At 48.2% G+C, this 24,077-nt stretch overlaps 1 protein-coding gene across 2 annotated transcripts in view; it reads right to left on the bottom strand.

Moving 5' to 3' along the window:
• The window catches only part of VSIG10 (V-set and immunoglobulin domain containing 10), a 28,230-nt gene extending 18,779 nt beyond the window's left edge, over nucleotides 1-9,451 (bottom strand). The window contains exons 1-3 of one of the 2 annotated variants that reach the window (XM_023760392.1): nucleotides 9,000-9,451; nucleotides 6,188-6,391; nucleotides 4,425-4,706 (exon numbers count right to left, since the gene is read on the bottom strand). In XM_023760392.1, the coding sequence (XP_023616160.1) occupies nucleotides 4,425-4,706; nucleotides 6,188-6,391; nucleotides 9,000-9,072 (559 nt within the window). In that variant the 5' untranslated portion in view covers nucleotides 9,073-9,451. The remainder of the gene's footprint in view (nucleotides 1-4,424; nucleotides 4,707-6,187; nucleotides 6,392-8,999) is intronic. The other variant, XM_006096565.3, reaches the window with a different exon arrangement.
• Between the last annotated feature and the right edge of the window lie 14,626 nt (nucleotides 9,452-24,077).

Genomic DNA, 24,077 nt, shown 5'->3' with positions numbered 1-24,077 from the left:
TCTTCATTCCCCTCACATCTCTGAACGTTCTTGTCCCCAGAAATGCCCTCCCACTGTTGGTACCCAGCGCCCCTAAGATGCCACGTCACCTTTGATGAAAAGAATATATCTAACACCTATTCATACTAACGTCATTTTGGAGTTACCTCTCCCAGAAGAAGAATCCAGGAAGGGCAATGCTTGGCCAACGGAATAAAACTATGACTACAGAAAATTTTGAGCAGAAATAGGCCAGTGGGGAAAATTATTGGGGGGAGGAAAAGGCTTTTCCAGAGCCCCTCACAGTACAGCATCTATTTCATTTATATCTGAAGCCGTGGTATAAACTCTAGAAATGGTGGATTTCTGAGGACAATGCCCTTGACCATATGCTTGTCAAGTTGGGGCTGGTTCCTAAGAGTTTCAGTGATCTGTTAGAACGATGTCACCTCCCACAGAAGGTCTGGGGGGATTATACTGTGGTTTGGGAGGTGCTCAACTGTCCCATTCACTGCTGCTGGCTAGTTGGTTAGGTATGTGGACCAGCAGGTCCGAGGGAGTGCCCACAGTTGGCAGACACCCAATTGAGCACAGAGTGCCTCCGAGGTCCTGGTAGCCACGCCTGGGCCAATAAAGGTAGTGAGTTAGATTGGCCAGCCAGGTCTTTCAAATTGTGGTCTCATGGGCCACTGTAGCCTGGCATGGACAATGTGGACTCCCAGAAACTGGCTGGGAGGAGCTTTTGACCCGCACGATTCTCAGCAAGAAATGGAGTTGGGTACAGGGAGTAGATGAGAAGGAAGCAAGTGGAAGAGTTCAAACAAAAAGTTAAAGGAAAGGCCCTGGCAAGTGTGGGTCAGTTGGTTGGGCATCTTATCAAAGCCTTGGTCAATGTCAGTTTCAGTTCTTGACTCTTTGTGGGATGGATGCCTTAGTCTAGTAGTTATGAGCTTGAACTCGAACTCAGACAGACCTGGATGTGAATCCTACAGCAGCTTATAAATGGACTACCTTAGGAAAGTGCCGCCCTTCTCATTCTCACTTTCTTGTCCTTATGAAATGAAAAGCACAGGAATAACTTCTATCACTGGGTTTTTGAAGGATCCAATGAGATACACCGTAACCTGGTGTTTGACCTGAGGTCAGTAGTCTATAAGTGTTTATCTGATGGTATTGGTAGTAGTACACCTGCAGATTGATTCTAGACCAAGCATTGGCAGAAGATGGCCCACTATCTGTTTTGATCTGGCCCACAAGCTAAGAATGGTTTTTACAGATGGATATCCGCAATTGATTTGATGAGGGAGAACACTAACTTTGAAGCCCAATTAAGTGAAATGTTATCTCCTCCAGAAAGAATTCTGTTCTTCTCATTGATAGGCCTGTACTACCAAAAAAAGTACTCAATTATCACTACATTTTGAATTTTGTCAATAATAGGATGTAAAAGTTGGTTTTCTTTCTTTTTATATAAGTATTTACGTATATAATTTCCTCAATTTTACCCATTGGCCCATAACGTCCGAAATATTTACCATCTGGATCTCTACAGAAAAAGTTTGCCTCCTGTTCTAGAACAATCTACCACTGCTGTTACCTTCCTCTTCTCTATCATTCTTGACATAGAACTCACTTCTTTCCTTCCTCCATAACTACAGGTTGGCCAGTCAAGGGTCTCAAATGGTTAATTTGCATCTCAGGCACCACACACAGGGAGATTCCCATCTCCGCGTGTGGGTTCCTCGCCAACAGGAAAAGCGGTCTTCAGACATTTCCTCTTGTTACCAGCATTTTTATTTGGAAACGATCTAAGATCCCACTGGGCAGTCTCTGCCAGCCAGCGGGCACATTTATAGTTCTACAGCAGGATAAGATCCTGGGGAAACTTTCAGGGACTGTTTTCCTATCACTTCTAGAGACTGAACACAGACGCAAACACAACCACGCCATTGCCTCCGATCTCCCAGTGACGGCCGATTCTATCCAAAGAGTGGGAACCCAGCGTCTTCAGCCTATTAAAAGCACCCATCTCTGCTTCTGCTGAGCTTGGCAAGACTCAAATGAATCAATCTCTGAGCAAGGATCATCTGTCTTCCAATGGGGGTCAACGATCTGTCTTCAGCGTGCCCAGCAGTCCTTTCCCTGGGGCCTTTGGTTGTGGGCCCAGTGTCACCACCGCCAACAGAGAATGAGTGGAAATGGGATGGGCCCAACTAGTGAGGGAAGCACGGGACTTTCCTGAGACTCTGTCTCCTGTAAGTCTGGAGTGACAGCCACATCACTGGGGAGAACAGAAGCACCTCCATCCTCCAAACCCCAACTAAATCCAATGGGGCTCTTGAGCGACCGGCTCCAATGCTCCCTCTGCACTGGCCTGGCCTGAGAAAAACAGACACGGAGCCTGGCTCTGTGCACCATGACTGCGGCCTTTCACGGGCTAATCTCTAGCGGGATCACCCGGCTCCCCAAGGCATGAGAGATGGTATCTTGAGAGAAGCACAGACTGGAACGTGTTGAGGTCTGTGCCACCGTCCCCACTCCTCCAGCCTCCCTGCAGGTAAATGCACAGCTGTTCTAACCCTGCACTCACCCCAATTTGGAGGCAGGAGAGGATGGGTAAGTCAGTGAAATAAGCCGCCATGGCAGCCCTGAACTGCTCTGGACCATGGCATTTCTGTCCCAATCCTAACGGCAAGACTCCTCAACGGCACCATTAAGTCAACCAGTATCAGTGCAGGGACTTTTTGTCCTGAGACGAATAAGGAGAATCACATCGTGGTGCCCATTCCAGACGGGTTGCCTCAGCCCAGGCGTACAGAAACCCGATTCCTAGGAGGCAGGCTCACCAAACGCCCACTGATCAGTAAGCAAAGATCCAAGCGGGAAGGAGGGAGAAGCCACCGCCCTCACACAGCCGGCTTTGTGCTTCTGCAGTCACACACTCCAAGTCACTGACAGATAACAACTTGTCACATCTCGAACATTTTCTCCTGAGCATGCGAGGCCATATTAGAATGTTTCCAAACTTTTCTCCTTAAGAGACTCAGTTATCTACCATGTCAGGGAACAGATGGGACAAATGAGATCTGGGAACACAGAGTCCCCGACCCACAGCACGTAGCTGATGGCTGGGAACCTGAGATGCACTTTTTCCCACAGGAACCCCATCACCTGCCTAACCAGTTGATCAAAGCAACGTGGACCAATGCATCCTGTGTGTCTAGCTCTGTGCAGGTTTATCTCATGAAAAGGTGCAGAGAATCTGTGCTTAGGTTCCACGGGTGATAAAGTGAAGGTTGGACGAGTTCAAGTGACTTCCCCAACGTAACAAAGACAACAGCCAGCAGGACCTAGATTTAAACCTTGCCCACCTGCCCCCAACTAGAATATCAGCTCCAGGCGGGTGGGGACCTTGTCCCCTGGCCCAGTGCCTACAACAGTGCCTGGTATCAGGCTCTCAACAAATATATGTTGAATGAAGGAATGAGTAAATGCTACATTTTACAGATGAGGAAACCTAGGGAGCAGCAAAGTGATCATATGGGTATTTCTACTAAACTACACAGCAAACTTCTTCTGTAAAGGGACAGAGAATAAATATTTGAGGCCTTGCAGGCCATACTGTCTGTGTCACAGCCACTCAACGCTGCTGTTGCAGCACCAAAGGCAATGAGAGATAATATGTAAATGGACAAGTGTGGCTGTGATCCAATAAAACCTCATTTATGGGCCCTGAGATTTGAATTGCATATAACTTTCCTATGTCACAAATATTATTCTTCTTTTGATTTTTTTTTCAACTGTATAAAAATGTAAAGTAGTATGGGTAGTTTGCAGGCCAAGCAAAAATAGGCAGCAGACTGGATAAGGCCCACAGGCTGTACTTTACCAACAACATGGTCTACATTCATGCATGTATATGGACACCATTTCTGGAAAGCACAGTAGTAATAGTAGCTCATGCTAAGCCCTGTGCTAAGCACCATAACCTCAGAGCACATACCTGGTAAGGTTTGCGATGTATTATCCCACCTAACACATAAGAAAAACCGAAGCTCAGGGATATTAAGCTACTTATTAAAAATGATAAATGACAGCCATCGGCCTGGAACTCAGGTAGTCTAACTCGATTATGTTGTACTCTGACTTCGCTATATAATAAAATGATATTAACAACAAGCTCAAAGGAATAGCTAGCTATTATGCCAGGAAACATTTATAGCACTTTATATAGGTTGACTGGTATCTATTCATCACGCAATTCCATGAGGCAAGAATTCTTTTTATCCCCATTTTACAGAGGAGAAAATACAGGTGTAAGGTCACTCAGCTTGCAGGCGGCAGAGCCCAGAATGAAACCCAGGCCATTGACTCCAAAGCGCTCCTCCTGTCTACTGATCCGTGCACCTCACCAGCCGGTCCCAGGGCCCTCCCACTCCACTTACTGGCCACCTGCAGCCACACTTGGAACCACCGAGTGTCGTTCAGGGCCTCCCAGCAGGTGTAGTTGCCCTCATCCTGCAAGCTCAGTGCCTCGATGTGCAGGGAGCTGGCGTTCACCAGAGAGAAGCGCGGCTTGGCCGGCGGGCGGCTGGAGTTGGAGGACAGGAGGAAGATGGGCTCCGAGTCATTCCGGTACCAGGTCACTAGGCCCCTCGCTTCCGAGATGTTGCCACAGTGCAGAGTCGTGTTCTCATGGACCTCTCCGACGACGACAGTCTCCAATCCTGTGCGAGGAAAGGTCAGGCTATTACTACCTCTCTTGGTGTCTGAACAACCTCCCCTTTTGCAGTCCCTCCACATTAGGAATTAAAAAAACTCAGCTGTATGGTTTTAAGATGCAATAACACACAGAGCCCCCACCCTGTTGGGACGGTTGGCCAGTACTTGACATGAATCACAAACAAAAGCACAGTAAGGTACCTGCCACTTCACATCCACTAACATGGCTAAAATCAAAGACAATAATAAGTGTTGGCAAAGATGTGGACAAATTGGAACTCATACACTGTTGGTAGGATTTTTACATACTGCAGCTACTAGGAAGACGGTTTGGCATTTTCACACATGATTAAAGTTACCGTGTGACTCGGCGATTCCACTCCTAGGTGTATACCTAACAGAAAAGAAAACATTTGCCTACACAAAAACTTGTATGTGCATGCTCACAGCAGCATTATTCATAATAGCCAAAAGGTAAAACCAAATACTCATCAACTGGTGAATGAATAAATACCATGTGGTATATCCACACAATAGGAATATCATTTGGCCTTAAAAAGGAATGAAGTACATGCTATGTCATGGATGAATCTTGAAAGCATTATTTTAAATGAAAGGAGGCAGTCATAAAAGACCACATACTGCCCTAGCCGGTTTAGCTCAGTAGATGGAGCGTCGGCCTGAAGACTGAAGGGTACTGGGTTCAATTCCGGTCAAGGGCACATGTCTGGGTTCCGGGCTGGATCCTCAGTGTGGGGTTGCAGGAGGCAACCAATCAATGATTCTCTCTCATCACTGATGTTTCTATCTCTCTCTCCCTCTTTGAAAGCAATATATATATATATATATATATATATATATATATATATATATATCTCCCCACATTCTTGTGTGGTTCCATATATCTGAAATGTCCAATACAGGCAACTCTATGGAGATAGAAAATAATTAGCAGATGTCTAGGTCTGGAGGAAATGGAGTAGTGGGAAGGTCGGGAATGACTGCTAATGAGTATAGGGCTTTTTAAAAAAAATGATTTTTAAATATATATTTTTATTGATTTCAGAGAGGAAGGGAGAGGGAGAGAGAGACAGAAACATCAATGATGAGAGAGAACCATCAAATGGCTGCTTCTTACAGCCCCCTACTGAGGATTAAGCCCGCAACCCTGGCATGTGCCCTAACTGGAATCGAACCCAGGACCCTTCAGTCCACAGGCCGATGCTCTGTCCACCGAGCCAAACTGGCTAGGGCTAGGGCTTATTTTTGGGGTAATGAAAATGTCCTGGAATTAATTAGTACTGATGGTTGCACAGTCTTGTGACTATACTAAAAACTATAAATTGTGCGCTTTAAAAGGGTGAATCTTATGGTATGCGAATTATATCTCAATGGAGTTATTATTAAGAAAAAACAAACAAACACCTGCCAGCTGCCTCTGGGAATCCTTCCCCTTTATGAAATAAAGAGTAACAGTTATCTGTACCCCAATCTTCTGTCTGGTTACATGGGGCTCCATTTGAGCGATCTGAAGCCAGCCCAGAACCACAGGATGTTCTGATTCTCTCCCCATTTTGGCCACACCATGCCCAAAACCCAGGACAAGATGAAAAAACAAAATCTAAGCCACTTGCTGGAAGGCAGAGAATGCCATCCAATGCTAGAGATTCCAAAACGGCAAGAAGTGCATCTGGAAAAAAACAAAAAAACACTTTACAAAGCAAGTGAGAATTATTTTTAAACAATTAGGCCTGGGAACCCAAGTTCTCAGTGACAATTCCCACTGAGGAGGGACGAGCTGTAGATTACAGATGCAATGTGCATTCATGAGACCTACAGACCTGCCCCTTTCCTGGCTCCTTGGCAAAGGAATAAAGGAGCTTGGAAAAGCCCTGCTGAAACGTTAGTCTCGGAACCTGAGCTGACAATGGTCTTCTCCTCCAAGGAACAGGTGGCATAATCACAGAAGAAACCATCTCAAGGCTCTTTCACCTCTCCTCCCGGCTTTGCTCACTCCATTCTTTTAAACTGATGAAGCTGAAGTTGACCTTGGGGATCTTTTAAATGTGGCAGCCCTGTGGGCTGGGTTACAGTTGAGGCAGGCTGAGTCCTGGCTCAGTGCAGAGAGAACAGTCATGGGTTAGTGATGTCTGTGAAACAGACACGGGAACGATAGTCTGGGGGTCCCCTAATTCCATGCCTGCTTGTGCTATAACCCTTCATGTTACATTGAGAAAACAGAGGTTCAGAAAGCATTAAATAATTTACTTAAGGTCCCTGTGAGTCCCTGGGAGAGCTGGGAGCACTCAGGTGTTCACTAGTCCAGGCCACAGGGATTTACTCTGGTCTCCCCACCAGACAGGGCGAGATGATATGACGCGGTAAGTTTGCGTTGTTAGAAGTCATCCACCTGGTGTCCGGAGGGCCCGGATGTCTCCCAGTGGAACAGAGGGGAAAGCTACAGACACGGCCGTTTCCCAGTGCTGCCCTCATATTATCATTTATAGAGCTGGGATTGTACCCAAACTTTTTATTTCTAGCAACTTTTCCCCAAGAATGACCCAGGATTTACAATCTGCGGCAACAGTGGAGGCATGAGCGCTATCTGGAGTTATGGGACAAAAAAAAAAAAAAAGACAAAAATTTTTTTCCCAAGAAAACTCTCAATTTGGAAAACAAACAAAAAAAATATATAACAACTGGGGAAGCCCTCAGCCCCGTACACAGAGGTGAACTTGACCGGGGCATCAATAACTGGGCATGACCGCAGAGGAAGTGGTCCTGCGAGGTGAGCCGCAGCCCACCTGAAAGCTGGCTCGTTCCAGGAGGATGATTTCAAGCCGGGATCTGATGTCCCCAGGCCCCGGAGTTCACGTGAAGTAAAAGCTGAAAATAGCTGGGGAGAGACAGCAGGTGGCCACTAAGTCAAAAGGGGGTGGGGGTGAGTGCTACCCAAGGAAGGTGAAACAAACCTGGGGTCACAGGCCCAGGGAAAGGGGGGACCAGGGCTCAGATGCAGCAGGAAAGCAGGCTGTGCGCAGCCAGACCTTCAGAATATTTTCCAGATAAACTGGAACCGAGGTTATGGGAGATGTGACTGCTTCTAAATAATTGCTAAAAACAAAACAAAATAAAAACTTGTGCGAGCCTAACAGGAACTTTTGGCACTTGCTGCTAGGAAGCTCAGGGAGCAATGCCTACACAGTGATGGCGAACCTTTTGAGCTCGGCGTGTCAGCATTTTGAAAAACCCTAAATTAACTCTGGTGCCGTGTCACATATAGAAATTTTTTGATATTTTCAACCATAGTAAAACAAAGACTTATATTTTTGATATTTAAATGCCATTTAACAAAGAAAAATCAACCAAAAAAATGAGTTCGTGTGTCATAGGTTCGCCATCACTGGCCTACAGGGACCAACAAGAGATGAGCTAGGTGTGCTGGGCTGGGCAGCACAGAAAATAGCACCCCACAAGGATTCCGGCAAACTCCATCACCACCCACGACCTCTCACACACCGCCCTGCACACCACAGACATGCATTCGCTGGTGAATTAAATATTAAAATGTATTTTCCATCTTTTTATATTCTGCGTATTTTTGCAGGCAACCCCTTGCTCTTTGTTGCTACAAGGTAGAGCATGGAGAAAGCATTTAAGATCTTTTATCAATCATGTCAAGTGTAAGAGGTCATGCCAAGTGTAGAGGAAGTTGTAAGCCTGAAATTATTTCAAAACAACAACAGCAAAAAACTAAGTGAAGGAAGGAAGCAGGGCTTTCAATGCGCGAGTCCAGCGGAGCCTGCCGGCAGGTGTGCAGGGAAAACCACCGGGCACAGGTGTACGCCAAGTTCAACCTCAGGCAGAGAGAGGGACCAGAGGAAAAGAAAACCTCCACTTGGAGCACCTGCCCAGCAGGTAAAACCAGAATGCGAATTTACACCCGACGCTTAAAAACAACAACACTTTCTCCCTGCACGTGCGTCTTCGTTTTCCCAGCTTCAGATGCCCGCGTTCCGTCTCCCAAGTTCCCGTCCCCTCCTCTCAGGCCTCGGCCGCCTGCCCGCTGCCCGCTGCCCGCTCCGGGGAGTGGAGAGAGCTCGCCCTGCACGGGGCGCCGGGAAAATTCCTTTCTGCAGGGAACCGAGCTGCGAGCAGGAAACTCCAGACCCGCCCGGGCGGGAGCGGCTGCGGCCACCACCGGATCCCGGGAGTCGGGGGACTTCGGTCTCGGGCTTGCCCTCCTCCCACTGCTGCCTGGCGAACCTCAACTTTTCCCTCCGGATCGCGGCCCTTACCTGCGGCGACCCAGCGGGCCAGCAGCGCCCCGAGGCAGAGGAGGACCTGGGGCTCGGGTGCCCGTGCGGCCATCTCGCCGCAGATGCGGGCAGGGCCCCTCAGGAAGCGCCGGGGCTGGCTGGGCGGGGTGTGCGCCCCGCAGGGCTCGGGCCCCCGGGGTACCAAGTGCTCCTCCCGGTCGCCGGCCCGACGGAGTGGATCCGCTCTCCGCGGCCCCGGGAGGGATGCTGGGGGTCGGGGGAGTGTGACGGGCGGTGAGCTGCGCGGGGCTCCCGGTGCGACTCTCTCTCCCGAGCGCTCGGCCCGGGGTGGGAGGGCGCACCCCGCCCCTTGTCCCCGCCACCCACTCCGCTCGCGGAAAACAACAGGAGCGGGGCTCCCCCCCACCGCCCATCCAGGCGGGAGCCCGACTTCCTCTACCTTGACCGGGGAGGAGGGCTTTATGCAAAAGGGCGCGCGCCCGGGCTCGCCGAGCCGAGTCTGCCCGGCCGGCCGGGGGCGGAGCGCGGAGGCTGGGCCCTCCCCGAGCCCACGCCGCCCTGGGCGGCCGCCGGCGTCGCGGGGACCGCTGGGCCGGGCCGAGCCCTGCAGCTGCTCAGGACGACACCCCGGTGTCCGCGGCCAGCGGCTTCTCGGCGGGCGCTCCGCCCGCACCCCCGGAGGCGCGTCGCCAGCGGAGGGGCGGACGGCCAGGCTGCAGGGCGCAGGTCCCCGGGGCGTCCCGGCCGAGCGGCTCCCGGGACTCCCTGGTTCCCGCTGCTCCCGGCGGGCGCCGGGGCCGCCATCGCTGCCTGTCCTGCCCGGGGCTGCACGAAGGCGAGTCTAGAGCGGGCGGAGGATGACCCCGTGGCCCTCCGGCCAGAGGCAGCCTCGGGACTCCCGTCCTGGGAACTGGCCCAGACCACCCGGTCGGACCGCGGGCCCCGGAGCCGGCGGGACGCATTCCTCGGGCGCTTTTTGTTTGTTTGTTTTCCCTTTTCAGCGTCTCCACCCCCGTCCCGGCGGGTTCCCGGAAACCGCATTCCTCTCTTCCCCGCCACCCCCGCCCGCATCCGTCCCTCCGTCTTTGGGGACCCTGGTGCGATATCCACAGGAAGAGGGGGCACTTGGAACAGCCCTACCAGAAACTTCCTCTTTAGAAAAATGCAATTAATACAGTAGAACAGTAATTGTATCCGCTAGGCGGTGGAGATAGGGGTGTTGGTGTTCACGTTTTCTACTTTGGGAAATGTCCCCATCACCTCCTCATGAAAAGTTGAGAAAAAAACAAAAACTGCTATAAAAAAAAAACCCTCGTTCTGTTGCTCCAAGGCCCCTGACCGAAATACTTATCCCATGATGAAATCCTCTGGAAACCAGTAAAAGGGTGTGTTTTGCCCGATGAACTGAGCCATAAAGTTGCACAGTCTTTTTCCTTCTCCCCGTTGGCTGCATGATTCTAACTCCTCAGCCCGCTCCTGGCCCGTCTCCGCCTTCCCCAGCCCCTTCAGCGTTGGTTTTCCTCTTGTACTTGATGAAGGAAAGCAAAGTCCATCTTAGACAGACCCCTCCCTGTGTCCCCAGGGCCTGGTGTCACCCAACCTGTATTCTGTTAAATAAACACATGGAAGCTCATTGGTTTTGATATGGCAGTTCCTGAAGCTTTCCTGACACCTCCGTCCTCACTGAAGCTGACAGATACCAGTAAAATCAATAACTGGCAAATGTTCCGAGGAGGGTGGGAATTTTATGGCCCTGGTGTGCTTGCAGGGGAACTGCAGCAGCAGGCCCTCCTGATGGGTTGCTCTGTCACATGCTTGGCTCTCTAGCTCCAGGAAGATCCACCTCCTCCACGGCCTACAGTGCAGGTGGTAGCAGCTCACATCTGCACGGCCTACAGTGCAGGTGGTAGCAGCTCACATCTGCATGGCCGGGGCCCTTCCCAAAGCCACTGTAGCAACTCACTCTCACTGGGCCTCCCTGCAACTCTTGGGCCTAAGGAATCATTGAACCTCATCTTGTTAGTTTGCTTATTATTTTTAAAATATATTTTATGGATTTCAGAGAGGGAGAGAGAGATAGAAACATCAGTGAGAGAGAGAATCATCCATGGCTGCCTCATTGGGAGGTGGGGGGAGGGGGCGAGAGGGCGAGGGAGGGCATAATCCCCAACCGGGCATGTGCTAGACTGGGAATCCAACCGTGACCTCTTGATTCATAGGTCGACACTCAACCCCTGAGCCACACCAGCCGGGCCAACCTCATTTTATAAGGGAGAAACCTACAGTTCTGGAGAAGGTTTAGTTCTAGATCACAAAGCCAGCTGGTGGTAAAGCCAGGCCTGGAACCCATGTCTGTTCAAGTCCAAGTCCAATCCTGTCACTTATGCAAAGGCTGCCATGTCTGGATGCTCTGGTGTCCTCAGGGTGGCAGCCACGGGCGTTCCTCGGAGCAGGGCTTGAAGGAAGCCTGAGACCAGTCGGCCTGGGACAGAGCAGGTCCCGGACACATCTGCCCTCTCTGCCCCGGAGACAGGAGCTGTCAGGAAACACCCTGGCAAGTGCTTCACATCCCATTGAATCCTCAGCACAACCCTGAGTGGTAGGCATTGCCAGTGCCGACTTACAGACGGCTCAGAGAGGCCACGCTGCATAGCAAGTAGGTGGGAGAGCTCAGACTTGAACCCAGGTCTGGGGCAGTGCTGTCTTGTTCAGTCTTGGAGGGAGGAACAGAACGGGGCTTTGGCCTGACGCCACAGCCAGCGCTCCTGCAGCCGCCCTGGTCTTTGAAGCCAGCAAGCAACCCATTATTTCTGCCCCCTACTCCTCTGCCATGTCTCCTCCCTAGAGGTGATGCTGAAAGGTTTCTTAGCAACAACCTGCTTCTCCTGGCGCTATACTCCTGGGGGCTTCAGAAAGGGCTGCCAGCCAGGAACAGCTGAGGGTAGAGCCTGGCCCCTCAGGTCCAGCTCTGGACCCCTCACTGCAAGAAGTACTAAGAGGCAAATGACAAAATCCTATGTGTGCCCCCCTTGGATGGGCCTGGGACCCACAGGCTGGCACCTCAAGGAACAGAGGCAGGCCTGGCTGATCCTCTGCAGAAGAAAACCTGCTGAACCTTCGGAAACACACCTCCCACCTCCCCTTGGCCTCCTGCCCAGAAGGAAAGAATCGGGGCACAGATCCTACAGCAAGAAAGTTCCTGAAATCAGGCGAAGTTCCAAGGAGAAGCTGACAGGATGAGATGGAAAAATGGAAAATGGACAGTTGTCAAATGTCTACTATTTTCGACTCCTTTCTGGACTGGAGACCAGGGGGTGAAGGTTGGAGTCTCCGACTGGCAGAGAACCACAGGACTGAGAAGGCAGACCCACCCCAGAAGGCAAAGTGCCGCTTGCAGAGGGACCAGGAAAAGGATCATCCAGTTCCCTAAGAAATGGGCAGCCAAGGGCTGAGGAGAGGCGGGTAGCTCGTCCGCCCTAACAGATGACGCAGCCCAGAGGTGTGTGTGCTGGCGAAGGTCTGACCACCAGCATGGCTCCTGCTGGCGGGGTGGGTGATCTGCAGTGCTCACCATTTCTCATGGTGTAAATACTTCTACTTGAGGTTGCTGAATTATAGGCACCATTAGCTCTCCCGAGTCAGTACCAGGGAGCAGCCCCACTTTCTAAAGTGGGGCACTTACGCCCTAACCGGTTTGGCTCAGTGGATAGAGCATCGGCCTGCGGACTGAAGGGTCCCAGGTTCGATTCTGGTCAAGGGCATGTACCTTGGTTGTGGGCACATCCCCAGTAGGGGGTGTGCAGGAGGCAGCTGATCGATGTTTCTCTTTCATCCATGTTTCTAACTCTCTATCCCTCCCCCTTCCTCTCTGTAAAAAATCAATAAAATATATGTTTTAAAAAAATAAAAAATAAAATAAAATAAAGTGGGGCACTTGGGGCAGGATCACCCACGGGGACACCTGCTGGGAGCCAAACAGATAACTCAGGTAGGATACCATCCTTTATCACTCTCCTGTTCTTTGATCTCACATTCACCCATGGAATGCATTTGTTGGCCAAGGTAAGTGTTATTTTCCTAACTCCAGTTGGAATACAGGAATTGACAACAGTAAGTGCATTTAATTTAAGGGGATAGAGGAACGTCGTACACTCAGGGTACCCCGAGAAAGCTCAGATAAAACATTGTTTTCTGAGGGTGACGTATCCATTTTTTAGATCGCATTGGCTTTGTCCTGTGCTCTTCTAGAATAATGAGAAAAAATAGAAAATAAAATGTAACCATAACCCACCTAGAAATAACCAGTCATTACTAGAAACTTCTCATATTTTCTGCTGAGTTCCAATGTGTGTGATATTTTTTTTCAGAGTTGTAACATTTTACACAAAGCTTTGATTCCTGCTCTTTTTCCTTAACTTAATATTACAAGTATACATTGTAATTTTTTGACAAGTAATTTGTCTTTTTAACTGGAAAAGTAATAAAATACTAATATATACATACATATATATGTGTGTGTGTGCAGGCATTATGCTAACTAAATTGAAATAAGCCAGTCACCACAGGACAAATACTGTGTGATTCCACTTACTCGAGGTTTCTAGTGCAAATTCCTAAAGACAAAGAGCAGAAGGGTTGCCAGGGACTCGGGGGAGAGAAATGGGAGTTGTTGTTTAACGTGTTGGTAGGTCGTTTCAGTTTTGCAAGATGAAAAGACTTCTGGTGGTGATGGTTGCACAACCATGTGAATGTACTTAATGCCACTGAACTATACGCTTAAAAGGTTAAGACGGTGCATTTTGTTATGTGTGTTTTACCACAATTAAATTTTTTAATGCAGAAGAAAATGGGAAAGTAGGAAAACCATGAGGGGACAAAAGGACACATCAGGGACAGAGAACACAGATACTTTGTTAATGAATCAAATAAAGAAAATCCGAGCAATTGTACAGTGAATTTATATCTTGAAAGTAAGCCTTCCGCCCGCCTCTCCCTACGCCCCCAGGCCTCTTCCGCAGGACAGCCAGTCTCATCAAGGCTCCAGGGTTTGCTGGTTGCCTGACAGGCACCTGTTGGGGCATCATACAGCATTAACACGTGTGTTTTCAATGTTTACGTGATGATAGAGGACCCGTCTATGATGATTGTCCAGATTTTTGAAGTTCAATGACAGTTTTCTTCTAACAGCTTTATTGAAATGTATTTCACACACCATAAATCCACCTACTTAAAGTGTCCAATTCAGTGGGGGTTAGTACAGTCATCACAGTCAACTTTAGATTTTTGTCACCCCCCAAAAAGAAATAGGGGAGGGTGGAGGTAAGGGGGAGAGATCAACCAAAGGACTTATATGCAAGCATATAGGCCTAACCAATGGACACAGACAACAGGGGGGGGTGAGGGCATGAGTGGGGGGATAGGCGGTAACGTGGGGATAAGGACACATATGTAATAACTTAATCAATAAAAAAATTTAAAAAAAGAAATACCTTACTCTTTATCTATCTCCCCCCGCCCCTAGCAACCACAAATCTACTTTCTCTCTCTATGGATTTGCCTATTCTAGAAATTTCATATAAGTGGAATCAAACAGTGTATGTCATGACTGGCTGCTTTCACTTAGCATGTTTTCGAGGGTCACCCACGTTGTAGCGTGTATCTGTACTTCATTCCTTTTTATGGCCCAATTGCATTCCACTGTACGGAAATGCCACCTTTTATTTATCCATTCATCAGTTGATGGGCAGCCAATGAATATTTAAGGCACTGAGGAACTCAGAGGACTTGGGCCACCTTTTTCCTGGTTTCTGCTCTGCCTTCCCCTCACTCCACGTGTCTTTCTGGAAATAGTGTGTCCTTTCTCCCCTGGCTGCTCTGCTGTGAGCAGGGTGGCTCTTTCCAGAAGCCTGCCTCTCTTTAGACAGGGCTCTCTGAATGCCCAGGCACCTGGCAGGGATTTGGTCAAATAGTATCTGATGCCATTATTCTTCCTTTTTCAAAGATTTCAGTGAAGCGCCTTTGGGTGCATAGCCAGGGATTCCCAGCCTCTGAGCACTGTTTGCTTCAGTTCTTTCTCCCAACCTTGCAAAAGTTCCATCCCATGTTTTCAAAGACAGACACACTAAACTTAATCCAACTCTAAGGTTTTTGCATTCCCTCCAAGAGAACGTGTTCTTGCTTAACCAGCAGAGGCTCAGTAACTACTCACACACTGGCTTTCCCAGCCGATGGCTGACGTCCTGTAAGATTTTGAGAAAGTTCCCTCACAAAAGATACATTCTGCTCTTGCCAGGCACGCTCTCCATGGAATGTCTCCTTCCATCTTTGAGCAAACCTCCAGGAGATACTATTCTTATCCACATTTCACAAATGAGGAAGCTGAGGTTCAGAGAGGTGAAATAAACTCCCAAATAAAGTCAGAGCCTCAAGCCTATGTTTATAAAATGAATCATTTCTGCTTTGGACCTCACATTTACTTAACAGCAATAAAAATTTACAGTGGGGGTAGAGGGGATTAAGAATCTTGTAATGAAAACTATGTACTCTACTCCCAAGAAAATGCACAAATTTACAACATTTAAAAAAGCAATTTTAAGGAGTTGGGTTGTGGGGGAGAAATCCTGCAGGTCTAAGCTGGAATTGTAAATGGGGCTGGTTGGGTCCAGGAGGAATTTTAAAAAAAACACACACAAAAAACCAATAGAAACCTACTTATAAACTTGAATCACTAGGTGGCGCTCTCAACCCTGTATGGCCTCTGGGTTCCCAGCCAAGGTCTTCTAAGAGATAAGAGTTGGTCTAAGCTGCGTGGGACTCAAAGACAGTTTCAGAGATTATTGGTTTAAACAGTAACTCTCACCGCCCAGAGGAGGAGAAGAGGCCCGGATTGTTCAGCGGCTTGTTCAAGGTCACATATCTTGGACGAAGCCAGGACTCACCCCATCTCCAAGGTCTGCGATTTCTGAAATGTATCACAGAGGTCCAGGGCTCTGAACAGAGCACAGTGGACACAATGCAGACGTTTGTTAGGATGAGCCACGGAGTGAGCTTTTGTGCGTGTGAACGTCGTGAAATCGGCTGCTGTGCTGTGCTATCTGCGGGGACTAGCGGGCCTATCTGCTCCCCCCACAAACTGGTCCCGGGCTGCTGTTTCTTTTTTTAATCCCTCCTGTGGGTGAGGCACCGAGCACAGGTCCTCCTATCGGTCAGGTTTGCTCTGGGTCCTTAGGAAAGTTATTTTTCCCTCTTGGAGCCTCAGTTTCTGGGGTTACTGAGTGCCAATAAAGCACCAAGCAGGCAGCAGATGCCCAGTAACTGGTAATGATTATACAACCGCACTTCTTGCTCCTGTCAGTTTGACGCTTTGATTTGATGCTGTACAGTTGCCCCCTCTTAGACCCAGATGACTAAATGTGTTAGAACTCAGTGTAAAGAGAGAGCATGACTGGGCAGAGGGGCTAAGTCCCTGACGGCAACTTCCTTCGGAGCCGGGTTTGGGGAGGGCAGCTTTCCCCTGCGAGGTGTCCGGGTAACGCCTTTGTAACTGCGTGGGGCGGGCCTGAGAAGTCACACATGGGTTTTTAACGAGGAGCTGGACCCCTCACGTACCTGAAAGCTCTACTGGGAACCCATCGCTTCTGACCTCACTTGGTGGTTGTTAGTGGGTTTCAGTTCCTTGCGGGATACGGGACCGACGGCCTCGGATCCTCCCCGGCTGTTGGCCAGAGGCACCCTCAGTTCCTGGCCACCCGGGCCTCTCCACCCACGGGCGGCTTACGTCATGGCAACTGGAAAGCGGAGAAGGCAGTAGAGAGCGTGCGCTAGCAAGACACAATGCACAGTCTTATGAGACCTAATTACAGAAGTGACATCCCATTAACGTTGCTTATTTTGGGGGGTAGAAGCATGTAGGCAAGGGGAGGGGCTTATACAAGGCTGTGAATACCAAGAGGTGGGAATCCCAATGGCTACCTGTCAACATAAAGGGCGAGTCGGCCTGAGGTTGCAACCAGCCCAGGAGCAAACAAAGCTGAGGAATAGGATGGGGACAGATTCTCATGGCACCACTTAAGCCCCCGGATCTAGACACTGAAGTCAGCCACCCACTGACCTCCCAGGACCCCAACTATAGTTTTCTTATTTAAAGATTCCAGTCTGTATTGGGTTTTAGTCTCTTGCAACTGGAAGAGCCCCGATTAACATTTAAAAAAACGTTGGCAGAGTCTTTGCATTTCATGGGACAGAGCTGTGCTCAGGTCCCTAAGAGCAGGGTTTGCAGAGCGGGTGCTGGTGGCCTGGCCCTCACCTGGAGCTGCTGTGCAGGAGGTTGGAGGCTCTGTCTCTCCAGGTGCCCGTTTCTCTCTGTGAATCTGCTCCGTTTTCCCACTGCTGATGGCATGTGTCCTCCATACTGTGCATCTTTTTACCCAAACTCCCCGCCGCCCCTGACTTCCGGCCTGCACAAGGCTCTTCATGGCCCCCAGCGCGTCTTCTCCTTTCTGCATTCGCTCCTACCGACTTTACCTGCCTGCTTCTCCTTATGTACTAGTGTGGGTTCAAGAGGTCGAATCTGGTGCAGGTGACCCCGCTGAGCCAGGCCGGTTCACGGGTCGTATGAGCAGCCTGTGGAGGGGTTGTCAGGTGGGTCGGGTGGACTCAGGAGGGCTTCCTCGGGGTTGCGGGCATGGCAGGTGTTCTGCAGCTTGTCTTGTCCAAGACGCAAGACAAACCATTTTTCATCAAGACGGTGAAGATTCTGGTCTAATGGTCACAGTTTGACAGCACTAAAGTCTGAATGGATGAAGCTTCACCGAGTTTCAGCAGCATTCGGGAGGCCTGGTTTCTATTTCCAGCTCCTTTTGAATAAGCAGGTCATGTGCAATGACCAAGGACTCTTTCTGTCACAAGTGAAGAACAACTTAAACAGGCACCGTCCCAAATGGAATTTGCTGGCTCAGGTATCTGAAAAGTCCGAGGGTAAGTCTTGCTTCATGCTTGACTCATGCAGAGGTCAATGTCAATGTCATCATACCATAACAATGTCGTCATACCATAATCTCTCTCTCTCTCTCTCTCTCTCTCTCTCTCTCTCTCTCTGAGCTACTTTCCTCATTGTTGGCTCCATTCTCAGGTACCCTCTTCTGTTCTGGTGGCAAGATGGGCACCAGCAGCTCCAGGCAGACATCCTCTTTCCTCCACAGCACTGGCTGGAAGAGAGATTCTGTCTTCCCAGTGGTTCCAACCCAGGTCCCAGAACTGAGCCTCATTGGCCTGGCTTGGTTCACCTGTACATGCCTGAACCAATGGCTAGGCCAGAGGGATGTAATGCCTTGATTGGCCAGCCACAGGTCACATGACCATCCGTGGACCACCGCCCCTCCCACCCACATGAACTAAGTGACAGATGGTGATTCCCCAAAGGAAAAGTGGGGGTGCTAGTAATTGGAGAAAGAGAAATGGATCCTGGCCAAAGCAACACCAGTGTCCAGGGGTGGGCAAACTTTTTGACTCGAGGGCCACAATGGGTTCTTAAACTGGACCGGAGGGCCGGAACAAAAGCATGGATGGAGTGTTTGTGTGAACTAATATAAATTCAAAGTAAACATCATTACATAAAAGGGTACGGTCTTTTTTTTTTTTTAGTTTTATTCATTTCAAACAGGCCGGATCCGGCCTGCGGGCCGTAGTTTGCCCACGGCTGGTTTACGCCCATTAATCTGTTCATTGCTGTTTCCCAGTCTCTAAAAGGATGTGCTGTTTGCAAAGTAATTCTGCAAAGAACCTCTGAGCCTGCATACGTTTTTTTTGCTTGTGACTTCCAAAATTTGCTTTAAAAAAATTAAAGTGAGATTCACATAACACAGAATTAGCTGTTTTAAAGTGAACAGCTCACTGGCATTTAGTGCATTCACAATGGTGTGGAACCACCACCTCCGTCTACTTCCTGGGCATTTTCATCCCCTCAGGGTAAAGCCCCAGGCCCACCAAGCAGTCGCTCCTCCTGTTCCCTCCTCCTTCCACTTCTGGTGTTGGAGAAAAACCAAGCCACGCTTAGAGAAAGGGAATTACATTTTATTATTAAATTCTGTGCAGGCCCAGAGGAAAATGTGTCTTTCAAATTCTGGGCCCCCCAACATGGAGGAAACTCCTCTATTAATACTTTTTCCAGTCCTTTGTCTCCCAAATTTGGAATGAGACTTCCGGGCCTTCTGAGAAAGGAGGCCTGCGTGCTGGGAAGGGGCCAAGAGACCATATCTCAAGGCCTGGCCTGGTGTCAGCACTGACAGCTCTGTCTGGGGCAGAGTTTACGGCCTCTCTGGAATGGGAGTGGTCTTATTTTCCTTATTATTTAAGACAGGAGCCAGAATAGCAGGGTTAAAATTTCAAACAGCAGTTTTTATATAAGATGGATGCTTTACTGGAAACCGTCAGTCTGCATTCTGTGTGTACGAATTTACCGACTCTGGACATTTCATAGAAGTCAAAATATGTGGCCTTTTGTGTCTGGCTCCTTTCCCTTAACACAACATTTTCCAGGTTCATCCACGCTGTAGCATGTGTCAGAACTTCATTCCCTGGGGTGGGCTGAACAATATTCCATGTGTGTATATACTAGGATGTGCTTGTTTTTTTGTTTATTTTTTATGTTTAATTGTGGTAAAATACACAGAACACAAAACTTACCATCTTGCCCAGCTGGTGTGGCTCAGTGGTTGAAAGTCAACCTATGAACCAGAAGGTCATGGTTGAATTCCCAGTCAGGGCACATGCCTGGGTTTCAGGCTTGATCCCCAATACAGGCAAGCAGGAGGCAACCAATCGATGATTCTCTCTCATCATTGATGTTTCTATCTCTCTTTCCCTCTCCCTTCCTCTCTGAAATCAATAATATATATACTGTCTTAAGCATTTCTAAGTGTATAGCTCTGTGGCATTAAGTACATTGAGGCCTTTTTCATTTTGCACAACTGAAACCTTATACTCATTAAACAATTCCCCGTTCCCTCCTTCCCACTCAGGCTCTGGCAACCATCGTTCTACTTTCATCCCTAGGAACACGACTATTTTAGATACTTCATATTAGTGGAATCTCATAGTATTTGTCCTTTTTGTGACCAGCTTACTTCACTTAGCATAATGTCTTCAAGGTTCATCCATGTTGTGGCATGTAACAGGACTCCCCTCTCTTTTTTTAAAGGTAGAATAATATTCCATTATACGTACACTTTTCTTTATCCATCCATCCATCGCTGATGCACACTTGGGTTGCTTCCACCTCTTGGCTATTGTGAATAATGCTGCTGTGACCATGACGTACACATACCTCTTCAAGCCTCTGCTTTAAGTTCTTTTGGCTCTATACCCAGAGGTGGAATGCTGGATCACATGTTAATTTTATTTTTTCAGGAACTAGAATTTGCTTGTTTTTAAAATTAATTTTCTGCTTCTTTTCTAAAAATATTTTATGCAGAAGATGCCAGTAAAAATGTAAAATTTTTTTTTAAATGCTTTGAGATTCTCAAGAGAGAAAAAGCAAAAATCTCAACATAAAAAATCTAACACGTGGAAGCCTAGAGACCAGTTGGAGGTCGATTTCAAGAACCATGTCTCAGTCCAGGTCCTTGGCTAAGAGCCAGCGCCTGGGTGCCTTGGGGTCACAAGTACAAGTCACGGCAGGGCCTGGACAGCTGTTTCTGAACGGTGGCTACGGGGTGGAGCTTTCTTTTGCCCAGGCCTCCCATTCAAAACACTTTCTCCAGCAGAAGCACAACTAGTAAAACTGGAGTGACGCCATCCCACTAACCACATCAGTAAATTTCCTCCCCTCGCTCAACAAACACACATCCTGCGGCTTTCCAGGCTCCTGCGTTGGAACCCGCCCACAGCAGCACGGACAAAAGCTGCCCGCCCAGACACACACACACATTACAATCCAGAACGCCCAGTGTACGGTGGATGTGTGCCAACATATAACATTTCTGTCTTTTCTTTCTTTCTAAAAATTGCTTTCCAATACATGAACAGTGCTCTGAGTAATCGGTAAATATTGAGCATCTGCGATATGCCAGGAGCCCCTAACCTCCCTCAAGGTTGGGTTTTTGCCTGGGTGTGTAGGGCACTTCTTGGTTTCTGGATAAAAACGAGGCTTTCTGCAGACATTTGCGGGAGCACCCGACTCCTCCGCTATGGCTGGGAGATGCTCTCTCTTGGGTGTCCTGCCTCTGCCCAGACCTGCTCCCAACTCTGCAGACAGCTCTCACCACAGACCAGACAGCTTCTCTTCTCAGGTGGGTGGTGACCTTTGGCAAGTCCCTGAGACTTTCTGAACTTCAGTTTTCTCCACTATCAAAGGAGGGGGTAAATGAGAAACAGTCTCAACTCTAACAACACATGTGGGAATTAAACAATTCGCCATGCCATTGTATTGGGCAGTCGTTTAAAAGAGATGTGGGTCACACGTTCTACATCTATTGTCTGGAACATGAAAATAAAATTTGTGGAGACAGAAATATTTGAAAACAAATGAGAGGGTAGCCCCGGCTGGTGTGACTCAGTTGGCTGTGCGCAGTCTCCGTGCAGGGAAAGGTGGCAGGTTTGATTCCAGTCAGGGCACATGCCCACTAAGGGTGTGCAGGAGGCAACCCATAGATGTTTCTCACATTGATGTCTCTCTCTCCCTCTCTAAAACCAATAAAAACAGATTTAAAAGAAATAAGATGGGGATGATGTTAAGTTTTTAAAAAAGAAAAGAAATGAGAGGGTAAACCTGGTTGATCACTAGGTTCCCTTTTGGCTTAGAATTGATCAACCACAGAGGTCCCACCCAATGTGGAATTTGGTATCTCAAACTTAAAAGGTGAATGTTCTTTGACCCAGTAACTCCACTTCTGGGATTTTATCCTAAGGAGAAAACACCAAAAAGTACTTGTAAAGGACATGTAAAACAATACATATTGCAGAGATATTTCTAGAACCGTGGTCGGCAAACTGCGGCTCGCGAGCCACATGCGGCTCTTTGGCCCCTTGAGTGTGGCTCTTCCTAAGCCTTAGGAGCACCCTAATTAAGTTAATAACAATGTACCTACTTATATAGTTTAAGTTTAAAAAATTTGGCACTGAAAAGAAATTTCAATCGTTGTACTGTTGATATTTGGCTCTGTTGACTAATGAGTTTGCCGACCACTGTTCTAGAACATAACAGTGAACGCATCTTAAATATTGCTAAATGAGGGATTGTGTTGAAAACAAGTGACAATCCATTCCATAAAACCCTGTGCAGCCACTAAGAATGTTCAGTAGCCCAGCTGGCATGGCTTAGTGGTTGAGCGTTAACCTAAGAACCTGGAGGTCATGGTTTGATTCCCAGTCAGGGCACATGCCAGTTGTGGGCTTGATCCCCCATGCGGGGCGTGCAGGACGCAGCCAATCAATGATTCTCTCTCATTGATGTTTCTATCTCTCTCTCCCTCTCCCTCTCCCTTCCTCTCTGAAATCAATAAAAAATATATTTAAAAAATAATGTTGCAGTAGTCATTTATTTATAGATATGATGGGAAGAAGTGAAGAAAAACAAATTACATAACAGCATGTATGCATAATCTGGCCCCATTCATATGGAATACATACTTTCATATATGCATATTCATATTTATATACTAGAAGGAAGTCTGGAAGGAAATACAGTATGATGCTCATTGGTTTGGGGTGTTAGGCTTATTAAAGGTCTTTACTTAATTTTACATTCACTTATTGATATTTATGAATCTATAATAATAAAAGCATAATATGCTAATTAGACCAGACATCCTTCCAGACGTCCTACTGGACCACCTTTCGCATGAAGCTGGGGCTGGGAGGGAAGCCCGGGTCCCGGGTGCCAGAGGGAAGCTGATGCCGGCAGCTGGGGGAAGGAAGGCCTACTCTTGCATACATTTTGTGCATCGGGCCTCTAGTTTTTATATAATGGACATGTAATAACAGTACAGCTTCCCACGTGGAGGTGCAGGCTGTGTAGGAAGCACACTTATGTGCTTTATTTGATGTTCACAATGATCATTTCAGGGTGTTGGTAAACCCATTTTACAGAGAGGGAAACTGACGCTGAGGCTTAGGATAAGTCATCTACTATATTAGTTCCCCATTGCTGCTGTTACAAATTACCTCAAACTTAGTGACCTACAATCAACACAAATTTATTATTATTTTTTATTCTTATACTAGAGCAGTGGTTCTCAACCTTCCTAATGCCGCGACCCTTTAATACAGTTCTTCATGTTGTGGTGACCCCCAACCATAAAATTATTTTCATTGCTACTTCATAACTGTAATTTTGCTACTGTTATGAATTGTAATGTAAATATCTGATATGCAGGATGTATTTTCATTGTTACAAATTGAACATAATTAAAGCATAGTGATTATTCACAAAAACAATATGTAATTATATATGTGTTTTCCGATGGTCTTAGGTGACCCCTGTGAAAGGGTTGTTCGACCCCCCAAAGGGGTCGCGACCCACAGGTTGAGAACCGCTGTACTAGAGGCTTGGTGCACAAATTCATGCATGGGTGGGATCCCTCAGTCTGGTCAGTGATTGGGGCCATTGGGGCTGTGAGAGGTTGGCCAGCAGGGGTGGGGCCACAGGAGGTTGGCTGTGGGGGGACACTGACCACCAGGGGGCAGCTCCTGCATTGAGCACCTGCCCCCTGGTGGTCAGTGCGCATCATAGCAACCGGTTGACCGGTCATTCTGTCACTTAGGCTTTTATATATATAGATTTTTTAATCCTCACTAGAGGATATTTTTCCATTGATTTTTAGAGAGAGTGGAAGAGAGAGGGAAAGACAGAGAGAAATACTGATGTGAGAGAAACACATCAATTGGTTGTCTCCTGCATACACCTGGACCAGGGCCCTGGCCAGAGTGAGCCTGCAACCAAGGTATGTATGTGCCCTTGACCAGAATCGAACCCCGGAGCCTTCGGTCTGTAGGCTGATGCTGAGCCTAACCAGCTAGGGCGACACAGATTTATTATCTTACACTTCCGGAGGCCAGAAGTCTGAAGTGGTCTCACTGGGCTGAAATCGAAGTGTCAGC

Source organism: Myotis lucifugus, unplaced genomic scaffold (genome assembly GCF_000147115.1).
Source record: "Myotis lucifugus unplaced genomic scaffold, Myoluc2.0 scaffold_181, whole genome shotgun sequence".
Taxonomy (NCBI): domain Eukaryota; kingdom Metazoa; phylum Chordata; class Mammalia; order Chiroptera; family Vespertilionidae; genus Myotis; species Myotis lucifugus.
Note: the sequence above shows the minus strand (reverse complement) of the source record. Positions and strands in the feature narration are given on the sequence as shown.